Genomic DNA, 19,485 nt, shown 5'->3' on the forward strand with positions numbered 1-19,485 from the left:
CTTGGGTTTACGGTGCTGAGGTATTTAAGTTGTACAAAAACAGGCCCAGCACTGCAATGCTGAGAGTATAAATTGGTGCCTGGGAGGTGCAACTAAATCTGTGAGGTACAGATGATGTTACCATCTCAAAACATCTTGGGGAAACGTGAGAAAAAGCTTGAAGTCATTATTTTGGGAACTCAGTGGAAGTCCTGATTCAGGATATGTCTTAATATATCTACACAATGGTAGCATTAAATTTCTGCCAGGTCCTTCAGCAAATTACGCTCTTGTGCAGATAGGGATGTTTTAGAAGAGGGTCCACAAATGAAAATACAAATGTTGGAGAATCCTGTTTTTCTTCCACTTTTTTACAGTAAATCAGATTTATCTACTCTTATATCAGCATCTGCAAGTCCAACATTAAGTCTGCGGTGTTTGCTTAGTTTATGTCTGTACTAGTAAACCGAACAGCCTGAGGTCTATCCTCTGGCCAAAGGGCAAATGGCATAGCTCAACTCACATCTATACATGTTTTTCCCTCCTAGAAAAGGTTGTTCCCTCCTTTACAACCTATTGTGAATAGTCCCTGTTATATGTTATGTTTAATGTCAAACCTAGGAGGAGGTGAAGGTCAAATGGCCAAAACCACTCCAGAAACTTGCTGACAGTTCAATAGTGTGGACAACCGGGGGACTGTATAACACAGTTGTATACTTTCTGAGCAAAAAGCATGAGAGACAGAAAGGAAGACGAGGCAATTTTTCTGTCACATTGGTATTAGAAAACATTTTATGTTATCCCTAACTGGATATCTGACAGTTACAATGGCATAGGCAGTATTCCTCCAGAAGATCTGAGGTTTAACAAGAAATGTACTACACAACTGCAAAGGATGACTGTTAAACTACTGAAATAAGCACAAGGATACTGAGCACCTTTCTTCATTTTCCTTGGTAAAGCAAATGCCAAGAAAATGCTGAACAATTTAGTACCAGCTATTGCAGGTATGATATTCAGCCTGGAAAAGGTATTTTTCCGTGTTCTTTCAGGGCAAATAGACCTTAATCTGAGTCTGAACATAGACCAATAAAATATCCTTCTGGTTTCTTAAATTTTACCAGGATGCCCAAAGCACTACAGTTCTGTGGCTGTATTTGCTGTTATGTTTTGGAGGACAGCCAGACAAGAGATAGGTGGAGAGGAATTTTAGCAAATAGCTTTGTTAATACTGCACCAGTACAATTGTATAACAATTACTGTTAAATTATTAGTGTGGTTTCTGGTATAGTTGTGGACATAGGCAAGTTATCTTGGGGAGAGAATGAGCTCTGGCATAGGCTAAGTTGCTAGCATATATATGACTAAAAGCAATTTAATCTACTGCACAAAATTAATATCAAGGATACTGCTACATTGCAGTATAGGAAATGTGAGTAATTAGTCCATCGTTCATCAGCTGACTTGCCTCTGGATCTGAATTATGCCAGGCATTCACTGTTGTCTTAACTGGACAGTGTTCGCTATGGGAATATAAAATGTATGACCAATGAGGATTGAAGTGACCCCAAGACCACCTTCCCCATAAAAGTCACAGAAAGGCCTTTCAAAATTAACTGAGTACTACATACAGGCAAGAATTTCTGCATCGTTTTAATCATTCTTAAGAGAACTGCAATTGGGACCACAAACTTTAAGATGTCCGAGCCAAGAAGAACAACAAACATTCATTACTACAAGCAAGACACAGGATGCTCCTCTGCAAATTTGTTTTGTTTGCAAACTTATTTATTTACAATGGTCAACATTTTGCAGAAGAGGGAGTGAGTATGGGAGAAGTCAGCAACTACTTCTCACACTAAGTGCTTTCTCCCTGAAATTTATTGAGCCTTTGCAGAACAACAAATCAACAGAAAAATTTGCAGGCTGAACTGCCAAGTTCAGCCAAGACACTAGCGTGCTTTGAAAGGTAGGAGTAAGTTAGCCACCTTGTGACAAAAACTATTGCCTTTGATGGAGTCCAGTTTCTGCAAATTTATCTTGTACTGATGATGACTATGCTGCCCAATTTACATGTTCTGAAAAGACAACCTTCTGAAACCTGGATAATAGTAATGAAATATTCTATTATTTTACACCATTTAATACAGTAAGCAGAACTGAAGGACTGGCAAGAACATCATCATGCATCTCTGGAAAATGCTTAAATACGTTGAAGAAATTCTTATTTCTCCCAGTTTTAACCTGCTATGCAAACACTAAAACTATTTTCAGGACTCTCCCAAAACATCTAACTTCTCAGTCCCTAGTTACTATTAGAACTTTATATACACTCAATTTGAATTTATCTTTAAAGTCTGCTGCTTTCACACCTCATAAAAAGGCTTGTTTGCCCTAAGGATTGCTGTCCTTTTCAAGCTATGATGGTCAGTCTTGTAAGTTATTCAGAAATTTTGGTTAGGATTAGTTTAAAGAAATTCTAACTTCTATAAATCTCAGCAATACTTACGTGGGTGCAATATTTCCAATTGACTGCCAGTTTTATATTCAACAAATATCCCAAACAAAATAATGATGGCCACTTGTAGAAGAAGAGCGAAGATCGAGAACTTGAACCTCATGTTGGTGTCAAGGGCTGAAGGCATTGCAGGAGAGTCAGAGGCTGCAAGAGCCTGATAAAGGGTGGTCTCCTTCAGCAGAGCTGCCTAATTCAGTGGATCTGGGTGATATAGAAAAAAAAGAGGCAAAAAAACGACACACCCACTATGGGAGGGAAACACTACAGGCCAATATTGCAATTTCTTATTTCCAAGGCTATTTCTGTGTATGAAATGCTGGCTTACACATTTCTCACTTGGTAATGCGAAACAGCTCATTTAGCAACAGATATGTTTCTTATTGTCTTATTAAAGGAAGTAGCCTAGAAGAAAAACTCAGATAGCCTGATTTGTCGCACTTAGTGAGGAACACAGCTACAGCCAATTGTATTTCCTGTAGTCAGTCATTTCTCCAAACTGTAGGTTTCATTTGAGAGGTAAATCACTTCTCATGTTATATGAAATATGGACAATCTCTTATCTGTGGATAATAAGGTAAGACGAGCAAAGAGAATCTCATTCATATTGAATGAAGCATGCATAAAGAGGACACAAGTTCTCATTGTGAACTGCTGTTGAAAATAAAATAATTATAATTCCTCAAAAGAAAAAAAAAAGGATTTCTGTAGCTGTAGAATATTAAAAAGAAGAATTTGAAAAAAACTTATATTTTTCAATTTAAATTACTGCTTTTTGATTATTTTTTTTAGTTCAGACAACCAAAGTTTTCACACCAAATTTCTTACATGGTTTAAAAAAGCTCATTTTTAAAACTGTCTCATGAATAAGAGAATTAAATAAATTTCACTACACTAAAATTATGAGAGGATGATCACTTACCCTTGAGATCCACACTGGTTGTCGAACTTTGTGTTGAATCTTAAAGTTTTGTGGGTTTAGGGATAACATTTTATTGACGTGATGTTGATACCTTGGCCTCCTATGATCCCACATTCAGAAGACAGGCCAAAACTGTATTGTAGGGGACTTTATCTCATGAAAATTTATCTCATGAAAAAGAGGTTGATTTACATATTTTGCAGTCTTCAGCCCACCAAGCTGGGTGGTAGGCTCAAGGTGATTTTTAGGTATGGTGTCCTGTTCATGCTAATTTTTGGACTGTGTTGGCTTGTCACTGGTGTTGTCATCTCAGGTAGGATAAAAGTCCTGGCACTGCTCAGATTTCTAGCATAAAGGTAAAATTAAACCATTGTCTGTACAAAGTTTAAAATGATCTCAGCCTTTTCTCTTTGGAAATATGTCTGTGGCTTTGGAATTGAAAATAAATTATTCAACAAGAAGTATTTAATTTGAACAGATCAAAGAGAGGAAGCAGAGCTTTGTTAAAAAGCTATTGATCATCTTTGCTGTGCTACAGGATAAAACAGACGGTAGCATTTGATTATAAAAAGCTGTAAGCTCCTTCATTTGCACAGGAAGTGATTAAATGAGAACAAAACCACGAGTATATTTTTTTGTTTGTTTGTTTTTGTTTTTGTTTTTGTTTAAACTTACAGTTCAACGACGAATATCTCTTATTGTTTGTTGCCTCATGTTTTCCCCGTGAATATCTCACATGATATGAGCAATCCCATGTGATATGGGATTAAATTCTTTCAGGGATGCAGAATAGTCTCCTAGATGAATTCTTATTTGGAAAAGTACTTTTTATGTACTCCAATATTTATTTCATTTATTGTGCTGAGTAAATGAATCTTGATCCTGCAGCTCTACATCAGAATGGAAGCTTTGCAGGAGAAAGTAGATCCTGCTTGATGACCTGATTTCTTTCACAGCTGAAGCAACAGTCTTGCCAATGGCAGTCTCTATCATTTCTAACATTCCCGCATTTATTTATTTATTTATAATTGTATTGTTTCTGACACAGCCTTGCCAGTTGATGGGAAGCAGCCACATACAACATCTTATTTCAAAGTCCAGCAGTCCTTACATGTGCATTTAACTGCTCCATGGTGCAATTGGAAATGTACACATCTTGAGTAGCCAGTCTTTAGTGTTAAAAAATTCCTTTGTGTCTCCCTGTTAGCTTCAGCCCAATCGTAACTGCTTATGGAACTGGAAAAAGTGAGGATGTTCTTTGTTAAGTACTGTTGCATGTCTGGATCTATCACCTAATTTTGAGTATTTGTCTTAAATGGATGTAGGGTTTTTCATCCTACTTCTCTGTCTCACAGAAAAATGTGGTGCTGGTGAGATATCAGAACCTTAATATAAATGCGTGAAAAGTTATGGTAAACTTTCGATCTTCCAAACTAATAAAAGCAAGAGATAAAGGAGTAGTTTGAGCAATATCCTTACCTAAAGAACAATAAAAAATCTGTGTTTAATAATCTTCCTAAAAAACAGGAAGTTTATTCCTCAAACACAATTAGGAGTGGTGTTCATCTTACCAGATATACACCATAGATTTCTGTATCTAACCTAATAATGCTTTGCCTATAAGTGAGGAATGAGAAATAGGATCTTCTGAGAGAAACTGATTTCATCTTAAAGTATCTCAAACAGGTTAAATAGGCCAAATGAATGCAAGGACCTAGCACTTGATGCCCTTTTGATCAGGTCTTTTGGGTATCTCAGACTCAAATCAGTCTCAGGATGTCTCCTAGAAGAGGCCCAGTGTAGCCTGATAAAGAAGCTGGTGTGGCTAAAACACCGAGTTCATTTTATTTAAGTCTGAGCTATAGGTATCCCTGAGCATGGATTTATACCTTGACCATGAATTGGAGAGCATGCCAATCTATAAACTACTTCTTGGTACATGCTTTTAGGGTTGACATTGCAACCAGAAAGGTAGGATAAGGTACATCTTGTCTTCATGTTGTGACAGAAAATATTTCTTGGTCTCCTGAACTTTGAGCTGAATACTTTTTTTTTTTTTTTTTTTTTTTTGAGAACATTAACATTTATCCCATTTCTGTGGTGTCACATTAGAAGAGTTATTTAATGACTCATTAACTTTTGTAATGTTTTGAGTCAGCACAACAGGTCAGAATATCCCGAAATGGAAGAGACCCTCAAGAATGATAGAGTCCAACTCCTGACACGTACTCCATCTCAAGTTGAAAGCTCAGCTCAATAAACAAGGTTTGTATATGCAGTCCTTAAGTAGTTTCCTTCACCTTGAAGGGGAAAGTGACATTGAATGTATTTTTCTGACTCCCCAGATAACAACAATAAATTTGTCTTGTCTGGATCCATATCACTCACACTAGCCCCTAACACAAGTTTTTATATAGTGTGGGGAAAACAAGGGATTTCCTATACTCACTAATGTGCCAGTTAGGTTATTTTAGGTTATTAGGTTTTTATTTTTCCTATTTAAAATCACAGTGAGTTCACTGTTTTATGTTTTACTGCAAGAGCATGCTGAAGAAGGAATGAAATGCACAAGCAGAAGTTTTTGGTTGAGGTGTATCCCAAAGTTGCAGGAACGATGTTTACAAGAAATAAAGGGGTTCATGCTCCCTTACAAAAGGGCTAGTTTGTACTGCTCCTGTGATAAATAAATAAATAAATGACTAATACAGGAAGGTGGATGCTATACATACACCTTAAAGCTTTATCTACTTTCTCAAGGAAGCAAAGAAAAGCAGTGTAAATGAGATTAAAGCTTTAAGTCTGGGATACTATTTGTAAATATGCGAGTGGATCTGTTTCCCTATGAGGAATAATAGCAAAGAAAAGTGCTTTTGAGAAATAATGAATCTGCAAAGCTAAGATATTAAGTGATGTAGCTGCAAATGTATGTATATTCATTTGTTTAGATTGTCTGTGACATGCTGCATTATAGTTCCTGTCTTGTGGCCCAGGAAATTTGTGTTTTCATATCAAGATTTTTACCATTTTTCTGTGTTTCTAAGTTTTAAGTTTTCCATTTCATTACCTTTACATAGCAGTTCAGATTTGCATTTTAATGTTTACTGAAAATTAGATCAACCCTTTTCAGGTTAAAAAATTCTCACTCCCCCCATTCCCCTCCCCCCCCTCCCCCGGTCTTTTACGGTTGCAGTTTTGCTCAGTACAATGCTGTGCTATTGCTGCAAAGTTCCCACCTGCTCCAATTTGCTATACAGAAAGGCTACGTGATGGGAGCAATGACTACAAGCAACTTCGCGTGCTTTCCGTTTCGGCAAGAGGGCTGTTCCTGTCTCTGCCACTTCATCGTGCGCTCCCATTGAGAAGGTTAAGTACTCCTCTTTCCACTAAATCTTGCAGAGTACACAAACGGTACAGCAATCTTAAGTGAGCTACATAATGTGAAGTTTGCAGCAGTAATTGCAATGCATGCATGAAGAGTCAAAGAGGGTGCTTAGGGAATATTCTTCAATGAAAAGATATGTTAGCTCCAATTTCCCTGGATAATATAGCTCCCAGTGCTACTTTTGTAAAACAGCCCATCCATGGCAGCCAGACCCGGAGAGGGTGTCTGCAGTCTGAGACTGTAGGAAACAGGCTTCAGGGAGCTGATCCCAGAAGACCTCCTGCTATGTGTGGTACTATCATCATTTATATAATCATCAGCCTCTCAGAGCCTGAGCTATAATGTTAGTGGCACAGCAGTAAGATGCCTTTTAGCAGCCACTCATGAAATAATTGGTCTGACCTAAATGAGGATTTGTCAAGAGAGAGGTAGTCCATATCAGATTTCAATGGCTCAGCGAGTGTTTTAAGCTTTGAATCACACCAAACGTTAGAAAACAGCATAAACTATGTATTTTGCACATACGTTAACACTGATCCACAAATTCTTGTCAGTATGACTTTGGCACAAGCTTCAAATGTGGGTAGAACAGTCTGCACGTAAAATAAATTCCTACAAGAAATCACACATTGTTTATTTCTTCCTGTGTACAACTAACTTCTTCTTCAGATCCCTTAATGCTAGGCAAATAGGGACTTCTTTGTTTGCAGTATGAATGCAGACCATATGGAGAAAATTATTTGTGAACTTCATAATTAATTTATATAACTGTTTTTTTTTTTTTTTTTTTTTTTTTTTTTGTTAGTTACCAGGAAGTAGGTACTAAATCACCAAATACACAGAAGTAGCTCTGCGCTATTGAACTGACATGAATTTATTATTTCCTTGCAATGGGCCAAGCAATATTTCAATAAACAACTGCAACCCAGCTTACTATCTAAAATACAACGCCCCATCCGGGCCAAGCCAGCACTGGAGGTACTACAATGAATTATATATATATATATATATATATATATATATATATATATATATATATATATATATATTATATTATATTATATATATATAATACAGGTATATAAAATAATCTCAATGGAAAAGTCCAGTCTCTGAAATGCTCATGCCAACCTGTGGAAAATATGAGGTTTTCATGCCATAATTAGCTAGATGCCTTGATCTTTTTAGGCACTTTCCAGGTGCATCTAAAATAAACGCTTACCACCATTAAATAGCTCTTGTAAGGTTGGTTACAAATATTTCATTCTCTTTAGTTTAACTGATCTGCTTGGCTAGATCTGCAATCATCTGTTAGTCAGTATGAGACTACAGGAATAAACTGACCTTCAAAGGTGTAAGCTTGGTTTGTGATATATTATGGTCAATATTCTGTAAAAAATATCTGGATTATTGCTGTTTTTCAAAAGCAACTGTATTTATGTTTATTGATTACAAAATAAATAAATAAAAACATACATACATAAAAGGGGAAGTGTAAAAGGACCATCCAGGAGGCAGGACATAAAGCAGGATTGGAAACAGGTACACAGATGGGACAAAATGAGACAAAATGGGGTTCCCTCAGGCAGGTGGTGGTTCAATGATAGCTGTTATTAAATACTAGGTTTGGATGGATGTTCATTCATATTTCTTATGATTTTTGCCTCTCCAGAGAACTTTCTGCATTTTTATCTTGATGAACTCCCTCTTACATGTACTTCATTATTTCTTTCCCTGCCTTCACATTCTAATGATTGCACTCACTTTACTTTTCCATCCTAACTTTTCACCCATTTCTGTTTCCCATTTCTTTTAATGAACTTATTTTCTTATGAACAGCCAATTTTATCTGTGGAAGAAGCACAGTGTCTGCTTCCACAACACATTATTTATTGTCATTGCATTTTCTATCTCTTCCATCAGTCAGCAGTTGCCTGTTGAGGAACAAGGAATTTTTAGGTCTTTGAGGGCTCTTCCTGGAATTGTGGGTAGCTTATCACAAAGTCCCCTCCATAACAGTTTTGCGCTCTATTTGTGAAGTTAAGTTTTATGTCCTTCTTCTGGGATGCTGGGATGCTGCTGATGTTCTTTCCAGTTTTAATGCTTAGGAGCTTATTTCTGCACTAATTTTCATCATACAGTGTACATAGCTATTTATGGTGACAAAAATACCTGGTAGCTTGTATCTCTCTCATTTTCTTCACCTTTCTGATATCTGTAGACTGCAATCATATCACCCCGCATTTTTTTTTTCCTTTTCTTTTCTTTTTTTTTTTTTTTCCTTTTTCTTTTTGATATTTTGCAGACTGTCTGCTTTCCTGAATATGTTAATATCTCTTATTGGGCTCAAGTTCAGTTCACCTTGTGAGAAATAACCAGAATTGTAAGTAGGATTTCAAATCAATTCTCACCAATGTTTTGTAAGATAACATTAAAACTTCTGTTTTGGAGAATGTGCGATATATCCTAAAGTAACATTTTACCACAGCATCACTTTGAAGGCTTGCAGTCACTCTATAATTAATACATCCAGATTTTCCCCCTGCAGAGTTGCTTCAAGCTACAGGGCACTGCCTCCCACATTAGCACAGAAAACTGAGTACATGTTAAACATCTAGTGACTCCTTTATGGTCTGAAGTTTCTCCAAGCCTATGCCTCATCCTACAAGTTCTGGACCATTTTCACTTTTCTTCTCCCTATTGACCACAAGAAGACTGCAAATGCAGCTGTTTAGAACTGGACAAATAACCATTGTCTAAAGTGGGTAATTACCCACCTGCAGCATATCTGCATTCTATTCAATGACCTAGAAAGAAAATTTGAAAGTTTTATTTTTCTTTATAACAAGAAAAGACTAAGAGAAGAGATACTAGCACACTTCAAATGCCTTTGAGATTTCTGCAATAATAACTCTTGTATTATTAACAGGGAAAATGTGGAGTTCCTCGCTTCTAGCTCAACATGCCAGAAATAAATGTCTACACTGTAAATATCTACATTTATCCTAGTAAGTTGGTGCTCCCTTTATCAGGGAAATAGCTACTTGAGCAACTAAATTTATCCTAATATAGATGCAAAAAAGTTGGTGGAAGTTCTTTCTCAATTTCTCTTTCTTGCTCTTTTTCTCAGCTATAAAAAGGACTAACTCCTCAGACTTTTAAAGTCAGGCAAGATGAATCCCACCTTAAATACACACAGTACTTAGAACTTAGTTTAGCTGTGTGGTCTATTATTAATTTGAGAGAACATGTTTTCTGTGTTCAGGTGTCTGAAACAAATTAAAATATTAACCTCCAGCAGTCTGAGGATCAGGCCCTGACTTATTCCAGTGTCCTCAAAAAGTTAGGCAAAAGGACTCCTGTTTGTTATGTTCCAGCTCCGGTGCTTTGACTGCAAATCTAGTTTGCTGAGATGAGGGTGTTATGAAGATGTGTCAAAGCATCAGTCTGTGTTTTGAGAAGTCTTCAGGACACCTGGTCAGGTTACTACTCTGATTTCAATGTCCAATGCCATTCATAAAATAGTAAGGAGACTTATCAGAAAATTCACTGTGAACAGCAGTGAGAAGTTTGGGTGTGTGTTGGCATATTAAATGTCCCATGTTTTTTGTGACTGGAAGATACTGATCAGACCTACTCATTCCATTGTCTCCAATAGGCTTAAAAAAAAAAACTTTTTAGGCACTAATACTCTGAGCACATCCTGAAGATGTCCACACCATCCTGTGCCTGTAATTTATAGCTAAAGTCAAATATGCAATGAAAATAAATTGGCATCTTAAACAAGGTCTACTTTAATTTCTCCTAGGAATAGCTGAGAGAGCAATGTACTAGATAACACCATTTCTGCATGTAAACAATCCAGTCAATATAGGTGAATGAGGAATAAGAAATCATAAAGGGTTCAGCTTCCTCCTCTAGGTAAGTAAAGTGGTAAATAAAACTCATTAACCTGCAACAATAGTTCTCTAGACAGTCACCAAACCACAGAATTCCAGGAAACCCTGCCAGATAACCACACTGCTGGAACAATAATGCTTGCTTTGGAAAAAAATAGCAGGGAGGAGACTCAAAACCAGATTTTGATCTGGAAAGACTTCTCAGTAAAATGTATCCAGATTTACCAAACTTACAGACATAGGGTGTTTCCCTCATTTCCTGACATTGTCTCAAATACCTAGAATTTGCCTTGAACTAAAAGGATGAAAGCTGCACCTTACTTTCCCAGAAGAGTTGGAGCCTGTTGGAGCTGCCTCCAGATCTTCATTTGGACCTTATCGAACGAAGCTGACTCTCTCTGACATCCACTGTTGTTAAAACCAATTAGTAGGCTCTGACTCTTACTGAACATATTCATGGTTAGACTCTTGTATAATTAGACTCTCGTTGCCTTGCAGGTCTAAGTGGTGAAAATAGAACTTGACTTTGAGCTAGTCTACCTGTAGATGAGAAGTCTATTTACATACCAATGGAGCATCCTGCCAAATCCCTCCTAGCTGGACACACAACTTCTAGTAGCAAAAAAGTTCATTCGATAACACTGAAAAAAAATCCATGAAGGATGTGTTCTGCTGCTATAAGCTTCTGTGCACTAAAACACCTGCCAGAACATAAATGTTGAAAGGCAACGACTCTTCACACCTCTGAGTTGACAAAAATATTCTCATGAATCATTTCTAACATTCAGATGGTGCTTGAGCAGTACTGTATTTTATGCTCCTCATCAGGATGATAAATATATATGGAGTCAACCTCAAGAGTGAAAAAAATTTAAAGGGGACTTGCTGATAAGGTACAGATTGGTAATGAATGATGCCAAGCACATTTTGAACTTGTGATTAAACTGAATGATTAATTGGTCTCCTGATAAATTTCTAGAATATTAAACAGTTCATTTTTCTTCCGGATTTCTTTTAATAAAACACAGTTTTTCATTACTAATGCAATACCCTCCCTATACAAAAGAAAAAAAAAAGGAAAAACAAACAAACAAAAAAACAATATATGCATATATTTTTCAATTGCAGCAACCAGTACTTCAAGAAACATCTCCTGACACACATAATAGTGAAACTTGCACAGGGCACCACTCCTAAAGCATTAAGTTAGGATTCTACTTCAACAAAACAGGAGACACTTTCACATTTTCTGATATGTTGCTGGGTGATATTACATCATATAGCCAGAATTCCACAGCCACCTCTGTACAAGAGGTGAATCCATTCTTGCTGTGAAATTGTTGGATTCATGTAATTTCTGTGTTTTAGAAGCAGAAGTGCTTAGAGTCTCCCTTACTTGTCCTTCTTTCAAACTTGCACAAAAATCACAAGAGCTAAATTTCAACTCTGCCAAAATAAACATATTTTTTAACATCCAGGAATTGCTTTCTTTCAAATTGTGGTTGTCATAAATATCTGTGTGAAGAATGCTGTATATCAGTAAGCAAAAATAACATGGTTTAACCTACATCGACTTTGTTATCTTCAATGTAGGTTTCTGGAATATGTTTACACTGGGAAATGACTTCCCTGTTCTATCAAGTCCTAAGTGAAGTAAGTACAAGAAGTGGTTTGAATAGGAACAGGATTATCAGTAGATGAATTGGTACAATTAAATAAGCACATTTAATACTGCATATTAGTTCTGTATATAGATTCCTTATCTCATTTATTATTTCTTCTGAACCTGTCTTAATACACATGTGCAAGTTCTAGTAGACTGAAAATTAACTTTTTATATCTCACGACACTGGTGAGATTTGTGGGTAAAATGGAGACTAAATTGTTTCTGAATTTTGTGATCAAGAACAAATTTCTCATCCTGTCATCTATCTGAATAGAAAGTTCATGATCTTAACTAGAATTGGTGTGAAAAATGTCAGCGACTTCCCTTGTAAGTTCCACGCCTATTTTAAAAACAAGGGTCCTTTGGAGAAGTGAATAGTTAAGCAAGTCCTAAAGTAAAACAATAAAAAAAAAAAATCTGTTTTATGTTGAATAAAAAAAAATAAAATTGTGTTTCATTCAAAGTTTGTCAATGAAATAAACAAAACCCTTATTTTTATTTCACTTTATCAGCTTGGGTTTTCATCTTTTACTTCCACAGTTTATGCAGAAATAGGAGAAGAGAAGAAGGCAGAGAAGGAGTGTTGATGATGCCAAATTGAAAGGCAATAATGTCATTTGCTTTGAAATGATCATTTCAGTTACTATGGAAAAAGAAATAAATTGCGATAAGCATTTTAGAGAGCTATTCTCACACATTGCACTGGGTTGCTCACCAGTAAATGCAACAAATAGTTAATGTGCAATTTCACTGATATATGCAAGACTATTTCCATGCCAATTTAGCTCATCTTCTAAAAGTTATTTTTCCACAAGACTTATAGATGCCAGACTCAGAAGAGCTTTGTAAATCCTAGGGAACAGCCCGATGGCTGCACTGCACTGCCCCCAAACCAGAAGATCAAGACCAGTGGCCAGCCCATGAACTTGTAGATGTCGCCTCGTGGGAGGGAGTGGCATTTCCTCACTTCTATCTCCTTGCTCCCATGTCCCCTTGACTTGTGGTTAAACTGAGATAGAATTATACTGGAGGTGTGGCTACAGAATGCCATATTATAATTACTGGGCCTTAGTGCTTCGCAGGCGCTTTCTCAGTGTTCCCTAATTAATCTTTCTCACCCCTGGCTATGTCAGTTTATCTCTGTGCTGCAGTTGCGAGAGACTGAAGCAGACAGGTTAAAAGTCTTTCCTGCAGCCTGGAGAGGAGACAGGATCTGTCAAATATCTTTTTAATGAGAAGGTCCCAATTCTTGTTTTTCACAGTTTAACCGTGGCCTTTGCACTTAGAGGAATCCATTTTTTGGCAGCCTGGTGTAGAAGAGCCAGGAACAGGGGTGGGGAACACCCTCGTCCTGTCCTGGCTCTGCTGGCTTTTTGCCACATGGTCTCGCTCAAGGATCTTGCTACAGTTTTGTGTCTTGGGCACCAGTTGAGTCTTCTGACAAGAGGAATTTCTGGTGGCTTGTCAAGGACTTATTTGCAGACAGGAGTGTGTTTGTATAGCGTGCTGCAGGGCACACTTGAGGTGATGGCTTAGGCCAAGTTTGGGATCTGGGCTTCCTTGGACATTTAGATAAGGATTTCAGAGCAAATAATAAGTGAATTTGCCTAGAGTATACAGACATTATAGGAAAGGTATGCCTGAGGTAAACACATCCACATTTGATCAGGTATGAGATGTTACAGCTGCGCTGTGGTGGTCCACCATGGTGGTCAGGCAAGTATCTTGTCTCTGCACAGTTTTTTTGAGCAAGTTCTCATCTTTCAATTCTGAACTCTATCTCTACCCACAGTCCCTGAGATTTCTTATATTCATTTACAGATTATAATCTAAATATTTATTCTCATCAAATGACCAACTTGCAACACCAGAACCCAATCTTTTTTGGTGGGACTTAAGGAATAATAATGGTGTGGGGGCACGTAGAGGGTTGCACAATTGACATGGTGCACATTTCACCTATGAGTGTCCATCTAAAAGCTAAGCATCCAGTGCAAATTTGTCATCTATGCTCTCTCTCTGGTAAGTGAAAAGACGTAGTCTTTGGTGGGATCTATCTTTTCTCAGTGATTAGACAATTTCTGGCATCTTGACATGAATCACCTTGTGGTGTTTCCAACCCTTGTTTTCTATTTGGTAGAAAGATTTAGCTATAGTTTCTTAAACCTGGTGTTATTATATGTATGGAATATTAAGGCAAAAGTTATGGAAAGAGCTATTGTTTCTATCAGACAGATGGAGAAAAACAGGGAAGATTTAGGCTTTCAGCAAAACTTTAAGACACTGGAGGAGAAAGACCTTCCATTTTGCTTAGCCTCAAGGCTGATTCTCAGACACCTAAAATATGATGACTGCAGTTGACATATTTTAAATATCATAAGTGTTCTTTCTTCAAAAGCATAAGACTGTTAAATGTCACTTTGTAATATTTGTTTAAAACTGTGCTTAAAGTCCTTGTCATGTAAGTTAGCTGCTTAGGAGCTCTTACATCATTGTCCACAGATAAGGCTTGTACCATAGTAGTTGTTCTTATCACCTCTCAGCATATGTACGTCTTGAGAGTATGTCTGAAGCTGGAACAGAAATTGTAAGAAATTTTTGATGTTATTATTTTTTGAATTACAAAAACTGAATTACATTGAAAAATCATTAGAGTTCTCAGCAAATATCAAAAAATCTATGCTTCTACCAGAAAGGAAACAACGCTCAAGAGTATCACTAAAAAAATAAGTTTGTGAAAATAGTCAGAGAATGGAGAAATGCATTATTTGACATGCTGGATCTAGCAGTGAATGTCATATTTCTCTTACTTCACCTGTCTATGGGAAACTCATATTCAGAAACATCTCATCTTTTCCAGGGACATGAACAGCTAAATCTAAGTCAGAGACCCAAGTTTTCTTTGCAGTCTTGAGAAAAATAATCATCCTGGTAGCATTTCATCTCACCTGCTATTCCTCCTATTCCACATCAATTAAGAACTAGAATTTTTAAAAATTACCTATGAAAGTAAGAAGGATAATGCCTTCAGTAGCCCAGCAGGATACCTGATGCTCCAGGGTGACAATTCCTGATGCAGGTGACCTCTTCCAGCTCCTGCTGCTGCCTTGGTCAGATGCCCTAACTGAATATTCAGAGCACAACAGTTGTCTCTTTGGAGAGGGAGCTGTCTCAATTATCTCTGATAATTCATCCATAAATATTCATTAGGATGGAGAGGGAGGAAAGTGTATGGATGGAAGGATTTTCATCTCCCATCACCTTGATTGTAAGGAGAAATTAAATCTTGAAAATATTCCAGAAAACTCCTAAGACTTCTGCCAAAATTATGTGCCTGCCTGTAAGAGAGCTTTTTTTTTTTTTTTTTTTTTTTTTTATTAAATATATTTTAGAATAATGTTTTCTGAGAAAACCATAGGTCTCAGTAAATTTTCACCAAGCTTCAGTTTCAAATACAGTTTGTACAAACATCTTTGTGGCTGCAGGAACCCTGAATACTGACAGTTGGAGCAGAACTTCAGACAGGGAGAAAATCAAAGCTGCCAAAATTAGTCAAGAGATATCCTAGAAATTAAAATATTGCCTTAATTTGGTCATATAAATGGCTTTAATATGGTAGTAATTTGGCCAACAGAAATAGGATGAAGCAATGAAGAGGAAGAAATTGCTTCCAAAGTATTTTTATATGTAGTGGTTATTTCTTTGTTCAGTGTTACGTAATAAGTGATATGCAGGAAAGTGTTAAAAACAATCAGGGAAGATTTGTAACTTCAATTTCTAGTAAAAGGAGGAACCCTTCATACAGGTAACAGAATGGAAAACTGATACAGTTGAATGTTTGGGTATGGTTCCCCCTCTTGTGCTTTGAACTAGAATTGCAGTCCTATGGACCAAAGTTTTGCTGGTCTAAAACGGCAAGGGAAGTTAGTAAGAGGGATCCGTCTTTCACAGGGCTGGCAAATGTGACTCAGAACCTGTAGGAGACCAGCATCACCTTCAGGAGCAGCTGGAGGTGTGATGGGGCACCGCATTGCACCCTGCTTGGCACTGGGATGTGGTGTTTGCTCTGCAGAGGCTTGGGAGGGCCATCAGGAAGAAGATTAGTGGGAAGGATCTCTTATGTTTATTGAGAATATGCTTTTTAGTTCTTTGCACGTTTTTTGATATCTGTCATAATTTATAAACTGGAAGCATGAAGAGCTTCTGTTTCCTATATATCTACCTTTTTATTAAAGAAAAAAAAATGTGTGTGGGTTTATGTATTGGATATGAAGATAAAATCACAGCCTGTTTCACATTCATGTTGCTGGTGTAATCTGGTCTAAGCATTTTCTGGAAGTTCTGGAGGAAATATCCCCCTATTAATGAGTATTTTAGGACACATGAACTTTTTTTTTCCCTTTTATTTTTTTGAGGCTGTATTTATACATATATGTGTGTATGTATATATATATATATACATATATATGTGTATATAGATAGATAGATAGATAGAAATATATAAATATATATCTCAATGTAAATTCCAAGCAAGAGAGGGACTTACTCATAGAGAGTATGGAAAGGCCATCTCTTTCTTTGTATATATGGTTTAAAAAAGATTCTAATTTCTTGACTGTTGGTGCTATATGAGAAAAAATATATATAATTTATCACTTGGATATTAAGATGTATCAGATTTGTGTTAAGGCCACAGGGCAAAAGCTGGCAGATTTGAGGAGTTCCTCTTATTTTGGCTGTGCAAAATAATGCTTTTGGCTCTTATTTTCTTTTCCTCATTTGCATAAAATTTTGCAGATCTTTGAAATACTCATAAAGTATTTTCCAAATGGAAAAATTATAAACAACTTCAATGAAAAGCTCTGTTTGTGAACATATTTTTATTTAGCAGGAATGTATTCCATTTATAATTGAAGAAAAGGTAACAGAAGAAAGTTAAGTGGAATTTAACATATTTCCGTGTTTTAAAAGTGTATTTCCCATTAAAAGGAAATGAATCAGTGGAAGATCCACCAAAAGGAAAACCAAAAAGTAACACATTAGTAGCTTAATCATGATTTCTATAAAGCCTAAAATAACATCAGAGGTTATCTGAGCTTCTAGACTAATTTGGGACTGAAATAATTGTGCGATTTCATAAAAAAAACAAAAAAAAAGTTTACATACAAGTCAATCTGAGCTGATACTGAGCGTGAACGTGCTTCGTGGTTAGTTCTACTTTTTTTTTTTTTTTTCCCAATAAGTAAGTCCCAAAGCAGCTACAATGACATCCACCAGGATATTAGACGATTTGAGTGTTGCATTTACAGGTAGCAGCACACTTCTCTCTCACCACCGAATGGCGGCAGCCAAACAAGGTTTTCATATTTTTGCAGTTTGGAAATGCATCTCGATGCCTGCAAGGATTGGCTAAAATAGAACAGATAGAAAAAAAAAAAAAAAACCATGAAATATTGATTGAAAAAAAAACAGTGCTGGTCTGATACTTCTGCATTTTCCATCATGCATCTTCTCATTAATTTTCTTGCCTACTTAGCCTTTATACCTTTGCTCTGCTGTTCAAATTGCTTGAATATTATGTAAAAGGGAAAACAGACAGAAAGGTGGTATGTTACAGTTCCTGTCTATTTTTATGCTTGGAGTTGCTCCACGTGGAAGTCGACAATATAGGTCATGTGGAGCTCTTTATCTATACATGGGCATAAACATATGAACTTTCACGATTTGTATGTACGTGCACTGAAGATGCACATGCACATGAAGACATTGTCTTGAGTTTTCCAGAAGAGGGCAGCAGAAGACTGGCGATGTGATCAGTCATAGTCATTGCTTGACAGCAACACAACGCACCCACCGGCATAGGATGGATGAGGCTGGAAGGGATTTCTGGAGCTCATCTGGTGCCCCCCTCCTTTTCCTCCCCCCCCCCCCCCCCCACCCCCGCTCAAAATCGTGCCACTTATGGTAGGCTATTCTATTTAATCAATATCATGTGTAGAAGGAAAACGAAGGAGCAATTCTATGACGTCCTACCTGCAGATTGGCAAAAGGTAAGTATGAAGGAGGAAAAGGGAATGTCATTATTTGAGGTAGTGCAATGTTTGTTGTAAGGAGGCAAATACTTACTGCAAAGCCCATCGTCGCAGTGGCCGGGACAATCTGCACATCTTGGTCCATTTTTGTAAGGTGCAGCCACTTGCATTATGTTATTTCCTCTGAAATTTGAAAGAAACACAACACAAAATGAGATCAAGATGTAGGTCTGAGCCACTGACAGTTTACTTTCTTTATCCCAATGAAAGACATCCACACATTTTGGATAAAATGACGATTTTCATAGATATTCATGTTTCAGTTTGAGCTATGCATAGAATACAAGAATGTTGATTTTAAATCAAATAGGTGTTTGGGGAACGAAAACTAATTGACTATTTGCCTTTGTGTAACATTATCAGTTTAAAAAGTCTTATATGCTTATGTGCTTCCTGGCTGTACTTTTCTAATGGCTTTCAAGTACATTGTGGCTCATAAGAAAATTACCTCAGCAGCCACCTTCTGACATGAAGGAGTCAGAGATATGCTCTTTACCTCTGTGAATATTTATTTGCTGCTGGCTTTCACTTTTTGTTTGTCTTCTTTGTGGTCAAATTTATAGCATGATGCCTGATCCTTACACAGACCTTTCTTTATTCAAATGCTAAAATTTCCCAAATTTCTGTTTCAGTGTGAAATGAAATAAATATTAACATTTAATCTAATGTTAAAAACACAATTCATATGCGTGTTTTCAAAATTACAAATGGCTAAAAGAAACTATAGACATTTGATCCTACAAATCACCAATGGACTACTGGAGTTTTTGAAAACATATCCAGAATTATCACATCTTAAGAAAATAAAAAGGCAATACTTACGGAGGACAGTAATGGCAAACATAAAAGTAGTTGTACTGGTTTCTAGGACAGTAGGCAACTGCACATCCAACCTGGTAGCTGTTATACCACACTAGCTGTAGAATCAAAAATAAACATATTTTTTTTCAGAGACATATTTTCTTGAATTCTCATCAATGACATTTTTTTTTTCTTCTGATAATAAACGCCTCTCAGCAACCTTGATTGT

General features: G+C 36.8%; 2 protein-coding genes and 1 long non-coding RNA gene across 7 annotated transcripts in view; 1 reads left to right on the top strand and 2 right to left on the bottom strand.

Annotated features, from left to right (window-relative positions):
* RHAG (Rh associated glycoprotein) overlaps positions 1-15,644 on the bottom strand; it is a 28,617-nt gene extending 12,973 nt beyond the window's left edge. Inside the window, exons 1-3 of one of the 3 annotated variants that reach the window (XM_084513941.1) lie at positions 15,365-15,638; positions 14,852-14,936; positions 2,489-2,698 (exon numbers count right to left, since the gene is read on the bottom strand). In XM_084513941.1, the coding sequence (XP_084370067.1) occupies positions 2,489-2,624 (136 nt within the window). In that variant the 5' untranslated portion in view covers positions 2,625-2,698; positions 14,852-14,936; positions 15,365-15,638. Of the gene's footprint in view, positions 1-2,488; positions 2,699-14,851; positions 14,937-15,364 lie in introns of all 3 variants that reach the window. The other 2 variants (XM_084513940.1, XM_084513942.1) reach the window with 2 other exon arrangements.
* LOC311434073 lies at positions 1,073-7,423 on the top strand. Of its 3 annotated transcripts, none has more exons than XR_014691243.1 (3): positions 1,073-1,175; positions 5,575-5,681; positions 6,671-7,423. It is a non-coding gene; the product is annotated as an uncharacterized lncRNA (long non-coding RNA). The 3 variants fall into 3 exon arrangements; XR_014691244.1 differs by lacking the exon at positions 1,073-1,175 and adding an exon at positions 2,711-3,071 and having other exon boundaries at positions 5,571-5,681; XR_014691245.1 differs by lacking the exon at positions 1,073-1,175 and adding an exon at positions 2,711-3,071.
* Positions 15,645-17,644: 2,000 nt separating the features above from the next.
* LOC311433260 (uncharacterized protein) overlaps positions 17,645-19,485 on the bottom strand; it is a gene marked incomplete at both ends in the record, with an annotated part of 55,085 nt that continues 53,244 nt past the window's right edge. Inside the window, 3 exons of the mRNA XM_084512183.1 lie at positions 17,645-17,772; positions 18,490-18,578; positions 19,278-19,372. Of these exons, the coding sequence (XP_084368309.1) occupies positions 17,645-17,772; positions 18,490-18,578; positions 19,278-19,372 (312 nt within the window). The remainder of the gene's footprint in view (positions 17,773-18,489; positions 18,579-19,277; positions 19,373-19,485) is intronic.

This window comes from Aythya ferina (assembly GCF_964211825.1).
Source record: "Aythya ferina genome assembly, chromosome: 3".
NCBI classification, from domain to species: Eukaryota; Metazoa; Chordata; class Aves; order Anseriformes; family Anatidae; genus Aythya; species Aythya ferina.